Source organism: Symphalangus syndactylus, chromosome 5 (assembly GCF_028878055.3).
Source record: "Symphalangus syndactylus isolate Jambi chromosome 5, NHGRI_mSymSyn1-v2.1_pri, whole genome shotgun sequence".
Classification (NCBI taxonomy): Eukaryota; Metazoa; Chordata; class Mammalia; order Primates; family Hylobatidae; genus Symphalangus; species Symphalangus syndactylus.
The window spans coordinates 5,580,389-5,601,752 of NC_072427.2; the positions used below are offsets into that span (position 1 = coordinate 5,580,389).

General features: G+C 41.4%; 1 protein-coding gene across 4 annotated transcripts in view; it reads right to left on the reverse strand.

The window, feature by feature from the left end:
• Positions 1-21,364, reverse strand: part of LRRK1 (leucine rich repeat kinase 1) — a 162,805-nt gene that overhangs the window by 83,955 nt on the left and 57,486 nt on the right. For all 4 annotated transcript variants that reach the window (XM_055277046.2, XM_063640037.1, XM_055277047.2 and 1 more), the window contains 3 exons: positions 12,150-12,321; positions 7,033-7,212; positions 6,445-6,593 (listed from right to left, as the gene is read on the reverse strand). In XM_055277046.2, the coding sequence (XP_055133021.1) occupies positions 6,445-6,593; positions 7,033-7,212; positions 12,150-12,321 (501 nt within the window). The remainder of the gene's footprint in view (positions 1-6,444; positions 6,594-7,032; positions 7,213-12,149; positions 12,322-21,364) is intronic.

Below are 21,364 nucleotides of genomic sequence, written 5' to 3' on the forward strand. Positions count from 1 at the left end.
TAAACGTCCCTCTCTCTTTAGGTTAGCTGCCAGATTTGAAATCATTAGAGACTTTTAAAAGGAAATTAATAATTTCCCCATTGGGTTGTTTGAAAGTTAATTTCAGGTCTGGTCTACTTCCCACACTTAAAACAGCCCCAGTGAGCCCTCAGCCTGGCCCTCTAACTGCTGAACAGGAACGAACATCGTGGTTATTCTGGGATCTGATTGGGCTTTTCCTGGCATTTCTGAGTTTTCTTGTTCCTTTCTGGGTGTGACAAAGTCAAAGCATTAAGCTATTTCTCATGGCAACACAGCTAAACACTGACACGACGTTCACCACGAACACAGACCGTCTCATTAGACGTTCAGGCAAAACTTTAGCAGCTTTAAGAGGAGCACTGCCCAGCCAGGCAAACAGCATGGCCAGGTCTGACTTCACTTCACTTTCGTTCCTTAGAGAGTGTGTCCCAGCAGTCCAGACCATACAGTGTGGCCTCTGGAACCTTCTTCAACCAAACACCCGCAAAACCCAGGCAGCCAGCCACTGCCAATGGAAAACAAACGTGGATTTCTGTGCACTTTCTCCCTTTGCGAGCAGAGGTGGATTCGGGCTATGCTTGGCCCAGAAACATGCAGAGGGGCTGCTGTACCTGGATCGGCTGTGGCTTCCACACACGTAGCAATTACATTAAAAAATACTGACGGTGTGTTAGGCAGAGCTCAACCACACAAAAAACACGATGGCACATGCACGATCTCCCTAAGACACCATCGCGTGGCCCGTGGCCGCTTGTACCACCAGGGCTGGAGCAACAACCTCCGTCACACGTGCCCTGAAGGAACTGTTACTTCAACAAGGTCACAGCCATGAGTGCCAGCAGTGCCAAAGGACTTTTCAGACCATGTATCATCTCAGTGAAGCACCTTTTAATGCCTACCCTTGTGTAACATTCTGAACCAACCCAAACCGTCAGTTTAATCCCAGTGGATACCTGGGAAGCTAGGAGCACTTACCTCTGGCTCCTGAGTCATCCTTCCTGACTGCTGGAACCCTCTGCCTGGACCCCTCTCTGCTCTCTTCTGCCCGCAGCACAGAAGGAATGTGCTGTTGTAGGTTACAGATGATGGGGCAGCCAGGCACACCCACTCCAAGGTACTTGCCTCTGAAATTCACTTGAATGCTAAAAACACCATCTGCTTTGGGGAAGCTCAAGGAGTCCTTGAGACTCAGGTTGCGCTGAAATTTCATTTCCTCTTCTGATTCCACGCAACAGAGCCAGCTAGAGGAAAAGCACCATTGCCTTTTCCTTGTCTTTTCATTCACAAAATGCAGTAATCACTTCCTCCATGCTCTATGCCAACCTTGGCATGTGTAAGAAGAGTTACGTCACAGAAAAGATCGCAGGTAGAAGGTAACAGCTGTTCTGCTTTTACCCTTACACCAAGAAAATCGGAGCCGCTGGCTCTTGACCTTGGGTGCACATTGGAATCACCTGGAGAATTTTTAAAACTCCTCATGCCAAGTCTCACTCCACAGATTCAGATTCAATCACTGTAGGATGTGGTCTGAGCGTCAGGACTTTAGAAAGTTCCCGGGGGTTATGATGTGCAGAGAGTCATTCGTCTATGTGAAACCTAGGCGGTACAGTTCAGGAACTGAGAATTGGGGGAAAACTCTGTGTTCGGGAGTCTAAGCATCAATACTGTTTAGTATTTGTCATCCTTGGACAAATAACATAATGTCTTTATACCTCAATAATTTCATCTGCTCCCTGCAGTTCTTACTGAGATGTTATAAGGACCAAACTAGTTAAGAAAGTGCTTGGAAAAATAACAAGCACTGCATGGATGTAAGGGTTAGATGATCATTATTTCCTCTGGTGATGTGAGGCTAATAGCAATATAACTAATATTCATTGAGCACTTATTATGTGCCAGGGCCTGTGCTAAGTGCACAGCTGCCCTCCATGGTGAAGATTATCGTTATCCCTGTTTTGTAACTGAGAAAACCAACCAAGGAACAGATAGGTAGAAATATACAGAAAGTAGAATATCAGTATTCTTTAGAAACTAGGAAACCAGCAGGAATAGGGGAAGGGTAAAAAGGAAATAGTAATAAATACAAATTAAAGAGACGGAAAAATATATACTGATAGGACAGGTTCTACACAAATGTGAAGTGGGTGGATTCCTCATTCAAAAGAAACACACTCAGATGAGATTAAAAACCAAATTCTGTTTACGAGAAATATACCTGTGGCAAAGAGACAAATAAAAACCTGAAAATAAATATCTGGGAAAACTTATCCAAGGTTGACACAAAGAAAAACAGAGCAAAGTGGTCACGTGAAGAGAAAACAAACTCAATTTCAAGGACAGAGACATCAGCAGGATTCAGGTAGCCATTTGATAGAACCAAAATAGGTATCGATGAGTCACAAAGCCAGAAACCAGGTATGTCAAGCAAAACCTTGTAGAGACATAAGAAGAATGAGATTTTAAAAATCAGCAGAAGTGGGAAATAAATATATGTACTTGCATCGATGGATGTATGTACACTTGTACATCTCTGTATATCTGTATATCTCTATATCTACATTTCGGACTCTGATAAACATGCAGGGCTCAAATACTGTAATCAACAAGCTAAAATTAGAGAAAAAAAGGGAAGAAGTAAATATTCAACTCAAGAAACAGGTAACATCTATTAGGCATTTGCTACGTGCCAGGCATTGTTATTAGGATGTTTCAAATATTACATTTATTTGTCAAGCATCCCTCTGAGACAGGTGTTTTATTGCTTTTCCCACTAAGCCAAGACACAGAGGAAGGCCCTGCAGCAGTGAAACCTGGAGTCCAGATGAGAACCAGGAAGTCTCATGCCAAGGCCTTGCTTTAACCTCAACACCATCAACAAAACACTCAAAAAAGAACATATGGGCCAGGCACGGTGGCTCATGCCTGTAATCCCACCACTTTGGGAGGCCGAGGCAGGTGGATCACCTGAGGTCAAGACTAGCCTGACCAACATGGTGAAATCCCATCTCTACTAAAAATACAAAAATTAGCTGGGTGTGGTGGCGTGCACCTGTAATCCCTGCTACGTGGGAGGCTGAGGCAGGGGAATCACTTAGACCCGGGAGGCAGAGGTTACAGTGAGCTGAGACCATGCCACTGCACTCCAGCCTGGGTGACAAGAGTGAAACTCAATCTCAAAAAACAAAAGCAGAAACAAAACAAAACAAAACCCCAGAAACAACCATATGAAGAGGGTTTTAATACAGACAGAAGTGAAAATTAATGAAATAACAAACAAAACAAGTAATTTTAAAAAATCTATCAAGTTCCTTCACAGTTCTTTGTATTTTAACATAAATCTCTGGCTGATTTGATTAAGTTTGAAAGAGAAAAAGTAAAACTGTTCAACAGCATAAATGAAAAGAGTAATATAAGGATAGATATAGAAGAAAAGAATGAGAAAAATGTCAGTGCAACATTATGATGGCAAATTCAAAAACCTAAAGGAAATGGATAATTTTCTACCAAAATATAATTTGCTGACTTGCATATAAGGGAAAGCAGACAATGTGAATTGACAAATGACTTCAGAAGGAATCAGAAAATAAAGATCTGCTTTATCTAATTAACCGTTAACAATAAATAATTCCTACGAGACTTCTCCAGATAATCATAAGATGGAAAGTTCCCCTTGTAAAGCTACCATCATCTTATATAAAACCACATAGAAACATTAAAAACAGAAAATTATAGATCAATTCACCTGTAAACACAGATGCAGAAACTGTAAATAAAATATCAATAGATCAAATCCAGCAGTTAAAAGAAGACAATTAGCATTTATAATAGGAGTTCAAGGTTGAGTCAACATCTATCAAAATCATTTATTAAATCAATAAAGTGGAAAAGCTATATGAATACACTAATTGCTGCAAAAAGGGATTTGAAAAAGTTCAGCAATATTTCCTAATAAAAACTCAAAGCAAAAATGAATACATGGAAACTACCTAAATATCACAAGAACCTATTTGCTAACTGTCTAGAGCAAATGCTTATAAATTGGTGACACCAAGACATTTAAAATCAGGAACAAGATAGATATAACTGCTAGAATCACGATTATTCAACTTTTGAGATTTCTAGAGATACAAAATAAGACATGGAATAATAAGTTGTATAAATATAAGAAGAGATAAACTTGTTTTGAATTTGCAGAATATGTGATCATATATCCAAAAGTATCAAGGAATTCTAGTAAAAACTACATTAGAGTGAATAAGAGAAGATGGGAAAGGAACTGGATAAAACAGAAATAAACAAAATAACTTTTCTCCATACCAGTAACATCAGGTTGGAATAGAAATGGAAAAGAGTTATATAAATATATAGATGGTTCATTAAAATGGTAGCAAAAACAATAAAAAAGTCACAAATAGACAAGACAGGTCCAGGACTCTTAGGAAGAAAAGAAAAAAATCTCATTAAAGAACATAAAAGCTACACAAATAAAGTCACTGTGGGAAATGAGCAAAATAGAAGAACAAATGTCCGATAATAGTCAAGGTATCTTTGAAAAAACAAATGAACAGAAAACTTGCATTAGCAGATTGTAAGACTTAAATGCAGTGCCTGTAATCGAAACAATATGACATTTGCCAGAAACAGATTAATAGGCCAGTGAACCAGTACTGAGAATCCCAAAATGTATACGGATATAGATACTGGGGAAAATGCCAATGGTGACATTTCAATTCAGATGAAAAAGAAAACTTTATTTTAAAAACTGTGCTAGAGTAACTGGCTATCTAGAAGAGATAAAAGCTAGCCGCCTCCACCCTCTGCCACTTCCTTCATACAATACACACAAATAAATACCAGAAAGGTTAAAGCTTAAAATGTAAAAACTAAATGAATGAAAACGTTACAAGGAACTCCAGGAGAATACTGAAATAAAATTAGAGGGAAAGTGGCCTTCTTGTATAACCACATACCAGAAAGGAAAAGATGAACATATTGAATTATGTATTATTTTATCTTTGTTATCACGAAAGATAACAAAAAAAGAAAAATAATGGATTGGGAAAAATATTGGCAACATTTATGATAAAGTCTTAAAAATCTCTAATGTTCAAAAAAAAAACCCTCCAAAGTGAGAAAAAAAGACAAACAATCCTTTAGAAAAAATAATCAACAAACATTAACAGGCAGTTCACATAAAGGGAATGCAGACAGTTCATGAACCTATGAAGATATTCAGTATTATTAATAATAAAACATGGAAATTAAAATAAGGAGACATTATTTTTGCCTATCACACTGATGAAAATTAACAGGCTCCAGGATGCCTAATGCTGGCTGCGGTGTGGAGACAGAGAATCCATATGTTGCAGGTGAAAACGTGAATCACCGGAGTGTTTGGGGCAGTGTTTCCAAAGCAGCCCACTTTTAGAACTGTGCTCTACATAAGCAAACACACCATAGCAAATCAGGCTATATTGCAAGAGGAAAAAAAAAGAACTATTTCAAATGTCCACCAGTAGCAGGAGAGCTATGTCAACTAAGCTACATTGCCTCTATGTATTTAAAGAACGTACCTAAAAGGATGAGTTGTAGCCACACCAAGTGATCTAGAGGAGGTCCGTGATAGAATACTAAATTTAAAAAGCCAAGTTGAAGATAATGTAAATAATGCAATAATATTTTTGTTATTAAAATGGAAAATTAAAACTAAACCCTGTATAGGTTTGTAAATGTTTTTATAGCATTGCATATGGAAGGATATGAAAAGATCCCTACCAGATTGTTAAACTATTTACTTCAAGGGCAGAAGATGCATAATTTTTATTACCACTCTCAATTGTGATCACTTGTTATAACAATCATACATAACTTTAGTAATTTTAAAATTTAACACATAAAAATTTAAAAAAGAAATGTTAAATATGATATATTTAACCAATTTTTGAAAAAAATGAAAAGAAAAAAAAAAAAAAAACTTTGGGAGGGGGATGAAGCCCAGATTTCAGCTCCCACCCTGCTATAGCTTGAATGTCCCCTTCAAAACTCATAATGAAATGTAATTGCTGTTGTGATGATATTAAGGGGTGGAACCATTAAGAGGTGATTAGACCAAGAAGGCCCCACCCTCATAAATGGATTAATGTTGTTATTGTGGGAGTGGGTTTGTTATTTTGAGGGTGGGTTGTTATAAAAGTGAGTTCTTTCCTCTCTCAGTCTGTTGGTCTCTCGCCCTCCACCTTCTGCCATGGGCTATCACTGCATGAAGGCCCTCACCAGATACCAGTACTATGCTCTTGGACTTCTCAATCTCCAGACCTGTAAGCCAAATATATTTCTGTTTATTATAAATTACCCAGTCTGTGGGATTCTGTTACAGAAGTACAAAAGGAACTAAAACACACTCCACAGGCAGTGACTACTCACTGTTTTTCCCGGATAACTGCTGGGCAAGGCACTGGTTTCAATGAAGTACTTTCTCAGCAGATGTTTGCTGGGGTCAGGACTATCCAGTAAGATGTAGGAACAGAAATAGGCCCCATGCCGAAGCAGGAATATTGCAATGTCTTCATTCCCTAAAGGAACAAAACCGAAAAGCTGAGGGCGTGCAGATGCAGAGAGTGTCACAGTCGTTGGAAGGGCAGACTCTGATATGTGGAACGGAAACTGAAAAGGTACTTGTGCGGGTCGGACTTCTCTATTTACTTCCCTCGATGCATCAAGTTCCTGTTAGTGGGAGAATTTCTGTGGGGCTTTGCCCTTTGGAGCGCCTTGTACAACAGTTCCATTAGCCACAGTCAGCCTCTGTCACTGAAATCCCCTTGCGGGGGCAAGTAAGGAGGAAATGAGGAAGGGTGCACATATTTTGAAAAAGGAACATAGAGCAGGAGTTGCAGAAGTCTCCTCACAGAGGTAATTTCAGAGCCAAGAGTGAGAATGAAGACACGGTCCCACATCTGAAGGCTGAGATGGTTCGCACGGTCAGGGTTGACTCGGGGTAGTGGGGAAACCCACCTGACTTGATGGCCGCATACAGGGGCAAGCGCACAATGACAGGGAACTCATTCTTCCTGACAGCATAGCTCTCCGGGTCAGCGCCGTGTGTCAGGACCAGGAGCTTCACAACCCCCAGGTGCCCTCGCTGGCAAGCCAAGGCCAGCATCCAGTTCAGAAGCCGCTGGGGACTGCAGGGACCTGGCAGGAGATGGCAGGACAAAGGGAAAGTGCCACTGAAGGGTGCTGCTTGCTCCCACTCTGCTCTTCCCTTAGACCATTAGTAGCAATGGACTGGTTAAATAAAATGTGGTACATTTGCACCACGGAGTACTATACAGCCATAAAAAAGAATGAGATCATGTACTTTGCAGCAACATGGATGGAGCTGGAGGTCATTATCCTAAGTGAACACAAGAACAGAAAACCAAATACTGCATGTTCTCACTTATAAGGGGGAGCTAAACATTGAATGCACATGGACACAAAGAAGGGAACAGCAGACACTGGGGACTGCTTGACGGTGGAGGGAGGAAAAAGGGTGAAGATTAAAAAATTACCTATTGAGTACTATGCTTATTACCCAGGTGACAAAATAATCTGCACACCAAACCCCGGCAACATGCGATTTACCCACGTAACAAACCTGCACATGTACCCCTGAACCTAAAGTAAAAGTTAAAAAAATAAAACAAAATCCAGCTGCCCTGTTTCCAGCTGAAAGTTGCTTCTGTTGAGTGGATAGTGTTTTCTGGAATAGCCTCTCTGAATTGCATATGATATTTCCCCACATCATTCACCCACCTGCTTGTCAGATAACGCCAAGTGATGAAATGTAGGATTAAAAATGGCGTATCCAGTGTGATCTTAGCCAAATAAAAAATGGGTGTGTGGAAATAAGACTAGAAAGAACTACCCCAGTGTTGTGGTATTATCTCTGGACTCTCCCCTGCCCTCACCCCTCCCCTAGGGTAACATTACATGCAGGAGTATGAACTTTGGAGACAGGCATTTTAGAGTTAAAATAATTTAGTATGTAATTTTGGACACATTTCTTAATCTCTCTCTGTTTCAGTTTGCCTGTTGGTAAAATCGGAATAATAATACTCATTCTTCCAAGTTGAATGTGAGGACTACATCACAAAATGTATGTCAAGTGCCTGGATCAGTAAATCCTAACTCATTATGTTGTGTCATTGTATTATTAGAGTACTAACACTTCCCACATTTTAAAATTATCTATAATATACATATATTACGTTCATGAATAATAAAAGCTTTGGTGAAAGAAATAGATCTGTCAGGCCTAAAACTGACAATTTCTCCCCAATAGAACCACCTACTTAATTCCAGGATGAAATAACACTTAGCACATTGAATTGATGGGGACAGTGTGGGCTGAAATGTTGCAATATCTTCAAGTTCAAAATAGCGCAATATCTTTTGGGTCTAATTGCCATGGAAAAATGACCTCATCTTCTGCACGGACACTTCCTAAACGCATCATAACACTGTCTCATTTCCAGAGGCACATAGTCCTAGGGATCAAAGTGCTCCCAAGTGAGGAGAGAGTGACCCTCTCCTTTGCAATAGGACATTGATCAGGAAACCGGCGTCAGGACGGCCCTGTATTCACCAAATAAAGCATGTAGCACAGGGCTGAGGCTGGAGCCAGTGCCAAGTAAATATCCCTTCTTCTCCCTCTACTGTTAACCAGAATTAATGATTTGTAGGTATGCTAACAGAAAATAAGTGACCCCTAATTCACTTACACAAGAATATCCAGGTAAGAGAAACACAGTAACCAGCTAGTAACTTCTGTTGAGATGGGGATGTGTCAGTCTTTGGAGGCAGGCATTATATTTCAGGACCATGATTTTAAGATGAGGAAACCAAAGCTCAGAGAGGTTTGGAAATGCAGGAGATTGGTCAGAGTGGTGGGAAAAACTACAGAGAAAGGACACAAACCTTCTGAAAGTTCGGAAGCTTCTGCAGAGCCCTGGGAGAGAACAGCTGAAGGCGGAGGGCAAGGAGTGTAGGGAAATGTATCTTAAATAAGCTTGTTTACTTATGTTGACCAGGACCTGACCTTTGATCATCTGCTGGCTTGACGTTCCCTGAAAGGGGAACAATAAATGCTAATTACCTACAGGTTGTGTTGGCTCCAGGTTTTCGGCATTGTGCCTACACTCAATAAAAGCAAGCAGCTCTCCTTCTCCCGGCTGTTATCTGGCCACTAGAGCCAGGCAGTCACTCAGCTGCTCTTACACTGTACACCTGTGTCTGAGTACTCATTTCATCCCTCAGCCAGGGTCTGTGGGACACACCTGGCAGGGAAACTTCTTGAAGGTCCCATAGTTGGTAAATAACAAGGTCAAGACTTAAACCTTGCTTTGTCTAAAATCAAAGGGTGTTCTCTTAACCACACAGAACCCCTGCAGGAACTGTCTACAGCCTGAGGCCAACGGCACTCAGAGGAGCCCCTCTTCCTCCCTGCTCAGCTTCAGAGACCAGGAACCACATAACAACGTGCTTCAAAGAATGCATCCCATCAACCTCTCATCCCTCTTCTTCTCAAACCCTCCTTTGTTCCCCAGCTGCTTCTTGTTTTTGTTTTTTGTTTGAGGCAGGGTCTCCTTCTATCTCAGCCTGGAGTGCAGTAATGTGATCATAGCTGACTGCAGCCTTGGACTCCTGGGCTTAAGCCATTTTCTCACTTCAGCCTCCCAAGTACCTGGGAATGTAGGCATGTGCCACCATGCCTGGTTAATCACAAAAATTTTTTTTGTAGATACAGGGTCTCACTATGTTACCCAGGCTGGTCATGAACTCCCGGCCTCCAGTGATCCTCTTGCCTTGGCCTCCCAAAGTGTTGGGATTACAGGCATGAGCCACCATGTCCAGCCTGACTCTTGTTTGTCTTCTTGTCTTAACTTACTCCTGACCATGGCTGACTTCCCTTCTAGCTTGGGAACTCCTTTGCAGGAAGTGCAGGGATGGGTACACACTGTTTTGCCCATCTCTGCACTTTCTGCAAAGCCCACCACAATGGTCTGAAATCCTTCAGTCCTCAGCAGCTTTGCTCAGAGTTGAGCTGAAGACAGGATGCTCCTGGGAGCAGTTGAAAACCATGATGAGGTTCAGCCACACTTCCTGCTCTGCAAAAGCAGGCAACCCAAGTCCTTCCTTCACTTGTCTGCCAAGTAAACTCCTATCCACTCTGCAAAGCCCAGGTCAGATGTCAGCCTCCCTTCGGAGACCCCATCCTGCATCCGACCTGCCCCCTGATGTGTGCTCCCAGACCTCTGCATAAAAATACTTCAACCTCAGTGTAATTACATTGCACAGCGTTACTCCTTTCTGCCTCAATTTCCCCTGCTTGGCCAGGAGGTACTAAAGGGCTGGGAAAATCTTTAAAAAAATTATCTGTGTCTCTCAAGTTCTACAAAGTGCTCAGCACTTGACAGTATTCAATAAATATTAGCTAACATTAGGTGACTGAGTCAGCTGGCGTAGACTCTTCAGGGCTAGAACAGAGCTAATCTTGGGGCTCCCTGAGAAGAGGCAGGTCAGCCTTTGGCTCCCCAGGAGCACCCAAGCTCGTCTCTGCCCTCCTATGTCTTGTCTTAGTAGGCTTCTCATGGGCCCTAAAATCACCCTGATTTCTGCCCACAACCTCATTCTGCCTCCAGACACACGAGGGGAACACTAGCTTGGAATCAACTCTGAGCACAGACCTATCAAAGCATCAAAGCACACGGCTACAAACCCTCAAACAGGACCGCTGTATAAGGGGTGAGGCCCAGTGCAAAATGAAAAGAATGGGGCCTCTTGTTTAAAAATCATGAAACATTTGAAGATAGTGAGTACAGAGTATTAAATGTGACGCGGGCCCTTCTAGGTGCAAGGCCGTGGGTGACTGCATGTTCTCCCACCCAAGAGGTGGGCCCTGGCTCCCAAGCAAAATCCCAAATCCCAAACACCACGGCTAGGGTGTGCCTCAACCTATAGCTGTAGCGATGCCTGCCTAGACTGGTGCAGTGTTTCTGAGCCAAGACCACCATGAGAAATTACAGGAGACCAGGACATCTTGAGTTCACCAGAGAAAAAAATAGTTCCTACAAAAGCAACAGAGTGTAGGACACCAATACAGTGGAATATTATTCAGCCATTAAAAGAAATGAGCTATCAAGTCACAAAAAGGCATGGAGAAACCCTAAATGCCTATCGCTATGGGAAAGAAGTGAGTTTGAAATGGCTACATACTGTGGGATTCCAACTAGAGCGATGTTCTGGAAAAGGCAAAGATAGTAAAAAAGATCAGTAGTTGCCAGGGGCCAGGGGAGGGAGGGAGGGATGGGGCCAGGGAGGGGTGGAGCACAGAGGATGTTTAGGGCAGTGAAACCGTTCTATATAACACTGTAATGATGGCCATGTGTCATTATCCATTTGTCAAAACCGATGGGATGTAAAACAGCCAGAATGAATTGCAACGTAAGCGATGGACTTTAGTTAGTAAGAAGGTATCAATAGTAGTTATCAGTTGTTGCAAATGTACCACACTAACGCAAAACAGAGTTATAGGGAAAACCGTGTGGAGGGCGCACGGTGGAGCTCACCTCTCCGAGCTTTGTTTTCCTCATCTTAAAACCACGGTCCTGAAATACAGCACCTGCCTCCTAAGACGGATGCATCCCCATCTCAATAGAAGTTACTAGCATGATTACTATGTCTCTCTTACCTAGATATTCTTGTGTAAGTGATTTAGGGATCACCTGTTTTCTGTTAACATACCTCCAAATCATTAATTCTGGAACTCTGTACATTCCAATCAATTTTTTTCCATAAATCTAAAACTTCTCTAAAAAGACCAAGGTCTATTAATTATTTTTTTAAAAAGCAATGTTAATTACATTCTTTACGAAATATGGTGTTTGAGACTTTCCCTTATGAGTTCATGGGAGTGAGAGGTGGGATGTGGCTGGCAGGCCAGCTTCACTTTGTTTGGGCGTCAGTGGCCTACCCTGGATTTCTTGATCTCATTATTGGTGAAAGCACGAAGAAGTAAACATTTTGGGGTGAAGCCTAAGAAGAGGGTGCCCTGAGACATGGTTAAGAGCTCATGCCCTGTGATTTACCTGGTAAGGACTCAAGCAATTCCTGCACAACTGCCGTGTGTCCAAAATACGCTGCTACCACGGCTGGGTTGTCATCTGTGGGCTCGGTGGGCAGCTCCACCAGTCTCTCGCTGAGTAGATAACGGACCATCTCCAGATCCCCATAGGCCGCCGGGATGCTCAGAAGCTGGCCCTGGTCAAAACAGAACAGGGCTCCAGTGAGACTGGCTCTATTGGGAACTGCCGAGAGAAATGACGTTAAACGCTTCACCAGGTCCCGGGGCAGGACCGGAGTTGTGTTGTCCAGAACGGCAGCACCTGCCAAGTGTGACTGGGCAGCACTTGAATTGTGGCTCCTCAGAAGTGAGAGGTGGAGAGTATAAAATCACACGTGAATTCAAAGACCTAGTGCAGAAAGGGTAAGCTAGCTCATCCATAATTTATGTTGATTACATGTTGAAACAATGATTTTAATATATTCATGTTAAATAAAATAATATTAACATTTTATTTGTTTGTTTCTGTTTGCTCCTTTATTTTATTTATTTTTGTTGACAAGGTCTCTCTCTGTTACCCGGGCTGGAGTGCAGTAGCACAATCTCAGCTCACTGCAGCCTTGACCTCCCAGGCTAAAGTGATCCCCCTGCCTCAGCCTCCTGAGTAGCTGGGACTGCAGGCACGTGCTACCATACCAGCTAATTTTGTTTATTTTTTTTTTTTTTGTAGAGACCAGATCTTGCTATGTTGGCAGGGGTGGTCTGGAACATCTGAGCTCAAGTGATCCTCCAACCAGAATACCTGTGATTATAGGTGTGTGCTTGTTTACTGCTTTGATGTGGCTACTAGAAAATACGATATTATATACATGTGGCTTGCATTTGTGCTCTCGACTACCTGCTTCAGGAGGAAGGGACGGTGTGCATAGCCCCTTCTGGCACAGAGCCAGAGCTCAGTAGCCACTTCGTACATGCTAAGTCAGCCCTGGGAAGAGGGAAGGGAACCAGGCTCTCTGAGGAACCATCCTGCAATTTATTCATAAATGGAATGTGACAGACCAGGGGACTTCACAGATCCGAATCCAGGGACAAAGATCCTCCAGCAGCATGCCGAGGGACTCTGGACTTGGTGGCCCAGAGGAGGGAAAGGAAATGGTGGAAACTGGACCCAAGCCTGAGTTGCTGCCCATTCCAGTCCTTCTGGCATGTAAAGGTCCTATGAGGCGGGCCATGTGTTAATACATGAGCAAGGATGTGGAGGTTCAGAGAGGTTTCAGAGCTTGCCTAAGACCACACAGCTAGTAAGTGGCTATCACTGACCAGTGTAAAAGTGGCCTTGACTTATCACGAACTCTCTGGGTCTCAGAAAAGGATGCTCAGATAGCTGCTAGATAGGCATGTCAAGTGTTTGATTGCATTTCTGAAATGTCAAGTCCTTTGGAACCTGGCTGCCTCCTATGGGCTTGAACATCAGTGTGTTCAAGCAGGTAGATGGGGATCCCCTATTGGAATGGGATGGCCAGTGCCCCCCATCAACACCTACTGAGGATCTACTGTGTGTGAGAGGTGGGACTGGGCACTGAGGATATGAGGGGCCATTTCTGGCCTCCACAGATTTACAATGAAGTTTGAGGTGGGAATATGCATAAACAGCCCCCAACAAGCACATTTGACTTGCTGAATAGTTTATAACACAAGTGTGTTTGGAGATCATTTTAGGTGAGTTGGGCAGGAATGGGTAAATGGAGCCCCCAGGAAAGGGAATGAACATTTATCAAAGCTCTCACCACGTGCCAGATGCTGGACTGAGTACTTTATTCATATGGCCACATTCAATCCTCCTAACAGTCATGCCAGGAATGTGCCTGTATTTCTATGTTACAGAAGAGGAAATAAAAGCTTGCCCATGGTTAGGGAGTTCATCATCAGCAGAACTACTCAGGGTTTGAACTGGGGTGTGTCTAGCTCTAGAGCCCAAGAGTCTCTGTTGCATCCAAGACTTCCTGGAAACATGGGACTTGGAGGAAGGCTCAGGTTCTGCAAGTGGAGTGAATGGGCTGGCAGTGGGAGGTATGTCTGACAGGTGAGGAGAGGAACAGTCTAAGGGGCTGGGATCAGGTGAAGGACAGTAGACCCATATATTCAATATGACCAGAAAAGAAAAGCCCACCCACCTGCCACTCTGCCCGGGGTGAGGCCCAGTAGCCCTGTCATTCCGGGAAAGCATTTGCATTATGGAGAAAAGCCACAGTGATTGATTAAATGCTTCACTGCACACAACTAACAGCTGTCTAGACTCAGTCGGTTAGAGGCTTAAAAGCCCCATCCTCTAGCGGTGGTAAGTGATGTCATAGGAGCCAGCCCAAGGCCAAGAGGGACCCAGACAGTGGGAAAGGTCAAAGCTGGCTTTCTGGCTGGAGGCTCCATAGTGAGTATTTAAAAAAATTCAAACAGCATAGAAAAGTATAAAACAAGAAGTAGGCCTCTCTCTATGCCTTTACCTCCCAATCGCCCTCTGCAAAGGATGCCTTCCAGAACATATTTATTTATAGTACTCACAGGTAATCTCATATACAACCAAATGCTTTTTTCACTTAATTCATTATGACCTTTTAATCAACAATATAACACACCTGCACACCTGCAAAAAGTGCAAATACTTTGTGTTCAGTTTCATGCAAGGCATTTGAATACACCCATGTAACCGGCCTCAGTCCAAAGACCAGGACATCACCTGTGCCCAGAAGCCCCCTTTGTTCCTTCTAGTCACTGCCCTATGGTGTGGAGCCACTATACTGACGTCTAACATCATAGATTAACTATTGCCAGTTTTTGTCACACATGTAGACTTGAGTAGCCATGAGCATAATCAAGATACGAACCTGTTCCATCACCTGTTCCATCAAAAGGTCTCCCTCATGCCACGCGCCCATGGTAGTCTCACTCACCCTCTTCCTCTTCACTGTCTTTAACCCCTGACAAACACTGATCTCTCTTCCACCTCTACAAATTTTGTCATTTTGAGAATGTTACGTAAATGGAATCACAGAGAATATGATCTTTTGAGATTGGCTTTTTTTTACTCAGCATAATGTCCTGAGATCCATCTGAGTTGTTGTGTGTTTCAGGAGAGCTCCTTTGTATAGCTTAGTAGTACTCCATGTATGTTTAAGTATCCACTTACTGAGAGTCTTTTACTGTATCCAGTTTTGGGCCATTACAAATAAAGTTGGTATGACACACCATGAGCAAGTTTTCATGAGCATGTAAGTTTTCTCTCTCTAGACTAAATGTTCAGGAGTCCAGTTGCTGGTTCATAAGTGTATTTTTAGTTTTTTTAAAGAAACCAACAAACTATTTTCCAACATGATTGTACCATGTTACATTCTCAGTGGCAACACATTAGAGATACCCCTTCTCTGCGTCCCAATCTGAATTTGGTACTGTCACTATTTTTTATTTTTGCTGTTCATAAAGCTGTGTAATGACATCTTATCATTGCTCTAATTTTCATGTCCCTAATGGCTAATGATGTTGAACGTCTCTTCATGTGCTTATTTGCATCTGTCTATCTTCCTCAGTGAAATAGCTCTTCACATATCTCCTACATTTTCTGTTTGGACTGTTTGCTTTTTCATGTTGAGTTTTGAGAGTTCTTCGTATATTCTAGCTGAGTCCTTTGTCAGATGAGTGATTTGTAAATACTTCTCTCAGTCTGTAGCTTGTTGTTTTAGAATCACTGTCTTAGGTATTTCTCAGAGAAAAGTTTTTAACCTTGGTGAGGTCCAGTTTACCAGTTTTTCTTTCATAAATCATTTCTTTTATGGATTTTCTGTATAGATTGTCATGTGATCTACAAATAGAGACAGTTTAATTTATTTCTTTCATATCGGTGTGCCTTTTATTTCATTTCCTTGCCTTCTTGCATTGGCTAGAATTTCCAGCAATATATTAAATACATTGAATAGTATTTTTTAAGTACAATGATACTATAGTTGCTCTTGAATAGAACTTGCAGTATTATATTGAGAATGGACATTCTTGCCTTGTTCCTGATCTTAGGGGAAAACAGTATTCAACATCAAGAATGATGTTAGTTGTAGGTTTTTGTCAATATTCTTTACCCAATTGAGAAAGTTCCCTCCTATTCTTAATTTTCTAAGAGTTTTTGAAAAACATGGTATTGAATTTTGTCAATTTTTTTTCTGTATCAATTGATATGATAAGGTAACTTTTCTTTTTTAGTTTATTAATAAGGAGGATTACATTGATTGATGATTGAAACTGAACCAACTTTGCATCTCTGGAATAAACTCCACTTAGTCATGGCTTATAATTCCTTTTACATATAGCAGAATTGTACTTGCTAACATTTTGTGAAGAATTTTTGCATCCACATTCATAATGGGCATTGGTCCGTACTTTTCCTTTTTTAACACCGTCTTTGGTTTTGGTGTCAGAGTAACACAGGCTTCATAAAAGTGTTAAAAAGTGTTCCCTTTTCTATTTTCTAGAAGAGACTATGTAGCATTGGTATTCATTCTTTAAATGTTAGGTAGAATTATCCAGTGAAGCCATCTGGCCCTGTAAATTTATTTTTTGGGGAAGTTTAAAATCATGAATTGAATTTTCTTAAGAGTTAAAAGGCTATTCAAATTATGTATTTCCTATTAAGTTGTGGTAATTTCTACTTTTCAAGGATTTGTCCATTTCATCTAAGTTGTCCAATGTATGTGTTTAGAGCTGTTCATAATATCCCCTCATTATCTTTTTGATATCTGCAGGATCTGTAGTGATGCTCTGTGTTTCCCTCCTGATGTTGGTGATTTTTGTCTTTTGGATTGTTTTTCCCCTAAAGGCAATGTTTCCCTTTGACTACTTTCAAGGTTTTATTTTGTTTTGTCTTTAATTTTAATAAGCTTGACTATGAAGCGCTTAGAATGGATTTCTCTGGGCATATCCTGTTTGTTTTCAATTTCTTGAATCTGAACATTTATGTCTCCTGCCAGTTTGAGAAGTTTTCAGCCATTGTTTGAGTTCTCCTTCAGCCTTGCCTTTTGTCTAGTCTCCTGGGATTCTGATGACATGACTGTTAGATCTTCTGTTAAAATCCCCACATGTCCATGAGGCTCTGTTCTTTTTTTCAGTCTATTTTCTTTTGTTTTGGCTTTTGTTCCAGAGTGGGTAATTTCTACTGTTCTGTCTTCTCCCCGATTCTTTCCCCTGTCCTCTCTTCTCCATTCTACAGTTGAGCCCATTCATTGATTTTTTTTTATTTTTAAATTTCAGGTATTCTACTTTTAAGTTCTAAAATCTTCATTTGGCTCTCCTCATGTCTTTTATTTCTTTGCTGAAACTTTCTATTATTCCATTTGTTTCAAGTGTATCTATAATTGCTCACAGAAGCATTTTTATGACGACTGCCTTAAAATCCTTGTTAGATAATTCTAACATCGGAGTCATTCTGGTGTTGGCATCTCTTGGTTGTCTTGTCTCAGTGAGTTTGCGATCTTTCTGGTTCTTGGTAATTTTGAGTAATTTTTTTATTGTGGCCTGGATATTTGGGGCATTATGTTTTAAGACTCTGGATCTTACTTCAGTCTTGTGTTTTGGCAGGTCTCCTCTGACGCCACTCTGGTGGGTAAAGAGGGATGCCCCTTCATTGCTGCCTGGTGGGGTGGAAATCTGGGGGCTGTACTTAGAATCAGTTGACACCCAGTAAGCAGGGGCTCCTTGTTATTGCTGGGCAGGGTTGGGACTTCAGGTTCTCCTCTAGGCCTGCTTCAATTCTACCCTAGTTAGATGGGGAACGCGTGTCTCATTACTGCCAGGCTGGGGGGTGACAGAAGTCCAGGCTCCCCACATGCTGTCCACTGATGGTGATGGGGGGATGTTGTCACCACCTGGTGGGGATTAGCACCCCAGCTCCTCCCAGCCTTCTCTGACACCCTGGGGTTGGGGATGATTGGGGTGCCTGTTACAGCCTGGCAAGGGTGGAAATCTAAGCTCTCCACCTGGCCTTTGCTGGTGAGGGGTGGGGCTGGGCTGCAAGTATATTTCTTCAGTGTTTGGCCGGAGGGGGTTGGCAACTGCCTGTAAGTTTCCTGCCCGGCTTTGCTGTGTCTTTCCTGGTGCTTTGGTTAGACAGAGCAGGCTTTCCTTGGAATTTTTTTTCTCTGTGCCAGTTTGTGTTTCTGGATTGCCAGCTTCATCAGTATCTGGTTTGGGATGTATGAGATAAAAATAAAACCCAAACACGTACTATTGTGATTTCCCTGAGTACTGAGGCCACCAGCTAGTCTGCCTTCTTTTCTCCACCTTTCAGAATCCTACGTTTGTTTTACATGTAACGTCTAGAGCCTCAGTGCACTTAGCGAGAAGAAGAGGGCAAAGTAGACAACCTCCATATTCCCTCCATCTTCCCGGAAGCAGAAGTTCTGCACTTATCACACTAAGTTACACTGGAGTTCTTTCCAAAACAGCTGCTAGAGATTGTTTTGTCCTTTTGGAGTGCTGTGTGGTATTCTAAGACCTGGACAGCCTGAGATTTCTGTAGCAGCCTTCTCCTGTGGATGGAACAGTTAGGCGGTTTCCAAGGTTGTGCTATCTTAAACACAACTTGAATGAACATCCTTACACATACAACTTGGTAATTTTTTTTCAAATAAATCTGTAGGGGTAAGTTCCTAGCAGTAGTTTTGCTGGGTCAAAGATGATGAAATTTGAAAACTTGACAAGCATTTTCAGATGGCCTTCCAAAGAGTCTGCACACATTCCTAGTATATTCCTAGTAGCATTGAATAAAGGTGTGTAAGTTCCCATAGCCTTCCTTCTGAATTTTATCAAACTTTAAGGTGTCAATCTGATTAGCTTAAAAATGCTGTTTCATTTTTTCTTTTATTTGTCTTTCTATAAGCATTAACAAAATTGAATAACTTTACATATGTGTACCATCTATCTGAATATCTTTGAGGTGTGTGTGTGTCTATTTGCCTATTCATATCCTTAGTCATTTTCATTCCAGGTGCTGTTCTCACCTACTCTTGGTATTGAGGTTGTGTTAGCTTCATTAAAGGAACAGGTGAGTGCACCCTGTTTTTCTATTTTCTGGACGAGTGATTATATTATTTGGTAGAACAGACCAGTAAAACCATGTAGACCTAGAATTTGTTTTGCCAGAAGGTTTTACATGATTGATTTATTTCCTTCATGGTTGAAAGACTATTCATGCTTTCTGTTTCTTTTTAAAGTTAAATTTTTCTTTTTATTTGTTCATTTCATCTAAATTTTTGAGGGTTTTAACATAAACTTGTTCATAATACATTCTCTTATTATGTTTTTAATGCTTGTATAAGCTGTCATGAAGTTCTCTTTTATATTCCTGATTTATCTGTTTCTTCTTTTCTACCTTTTACTCTCACCAGAGATTTTCTATTTTATTAATCTCTTCAAAGAACCAATTTTTGATTTGGTGGTCATTTCTACTTCTTTCTACTTTGCTTTCTATTTCAAAACTTTCAAATTATGTTTACAATTTCATGCCTTCTACTTTCTTTACCTTTATTTTGCTGTTTCCATGTCCTGTTGTCCTTTTGAAAATTATGACATTATTTCATATTGATTTGTAAAAGTTCTTTGTCAATGAAGGATATTAGCCATATACCTTCTCCTTTTGCATCAATCCTTGACTCTTATTTATGGTATTTTTGGAACTATAATTTTACATTTTTATGAAAACACAAATGTATCCATCCTTTTCCTCACTGTCTTCTCAAAGTCCAATCAGCTGGGATTTCATCAGTCCTGTATTCAGGGGAGAGGCAGCTTTCTAGGAACCTTCTCGATTTTGAGTTGCCACTGTCCATGACGCCACAGAGAAGAGACACACACCCAGGACTCTGTTTTCCTTTATTCAAATATTGGCCACAGTGCCCTTTCCCAAATTATGATGCCACTCCCTTTAACAGCTTTTCCACCCTCAGGATGAAGTCACATCTCCTTTGGCTCTTAGGTCCCTCCATGATCATCTTCCCCTGTCAGCATCTCCTGCTGCTGCCACATCCCTGAATCTGCACAGCTCTGAAATGAGCCACTAACTCTGGCTGCTTGGCCACTTGGCAGGGATGCCAGGCTGTGTTTGCTGCACAGCTCCTCCCTGCCTGAGGCCGCTGGCATCCACCTGAGGAGCCCACAGCTCTGACCTGCTGGTGTGCACGGCGCAGCTCTCTCCGTGCAGAAGAACGATCCTTTGCCATATCCACCATGAATTCCTAATCAGAGGGATCTCAAATGCCTTCTTTCTGCTTAACAATTCCCAAGCATGCTGTACTGCCCCTCTCCCAATCTCTTACACTTCTGAGAAGAGGTTGGAGTTTTAGGAATTGAATGAATTCTAACTATCTCCCAATCTCTTACACTTCTGAGAAGAGGTTGGAGTTTTAGGAATTGAATGAATTTTAACCATCAATTAAATGGAGATGTGTTAAACCAGTCCTAATCAAAGTAATGCAAATAAAACATCCTTAAGGTATTTTCATGATAATAGCCAGTAAGAATCCCCGACAAGGGCAAAAAATGTGATAATGGCCCACTCCAATTTTTGCTGGGAGGGTTAATCTGTAGAAGATTTTTGGAAAACAGCTTGGCATGTATTCCAAAACTTTAAAAGTCCTCGTATCCACATTCTCAATCCCTGCAGATCTATGCTAAGAAAATAACATTACAATAAGAAAAGAATTAGGCAAAAACATTCAATAGAGCATCATTTATATTAGTAAGAAATGAGAAGCAATCCAAATATCCAGCCAAGATGAATAGCCACATAAACACAGCCCCTCTAGATGGAATGTCATGTAGCCATGGAAGGAGATGCCGATAAGGAATTTTTAATCATCTGGAAAATTCTTAAAATAATATTATAAAAGTAGAAGCAGCAGCTGCATAACCACATATGCAATCTGTCTGCATCTATATTAGAAACGACAGCAACCACAACAGTGTATGCTCAGATCGGCAGGCTGGAAGAAAATACAGCAAAACTGTTAAGTGGGTTTTAGGGTGTATCAGGAATTTGGTAACTTTTTTGTCCCACTTTTCCTACTTTTATGTATTTTCTAAATTTTATTTTTCCAGCATGTGCAGCTTTTCATAGTGACAAAAAGCATAAAAGAATACAGTAGGTTAAGCCTCTGGGTGGCATTTTGTTCTTTACATTTAAGTGACCCCACCCCTGTTGCTCAA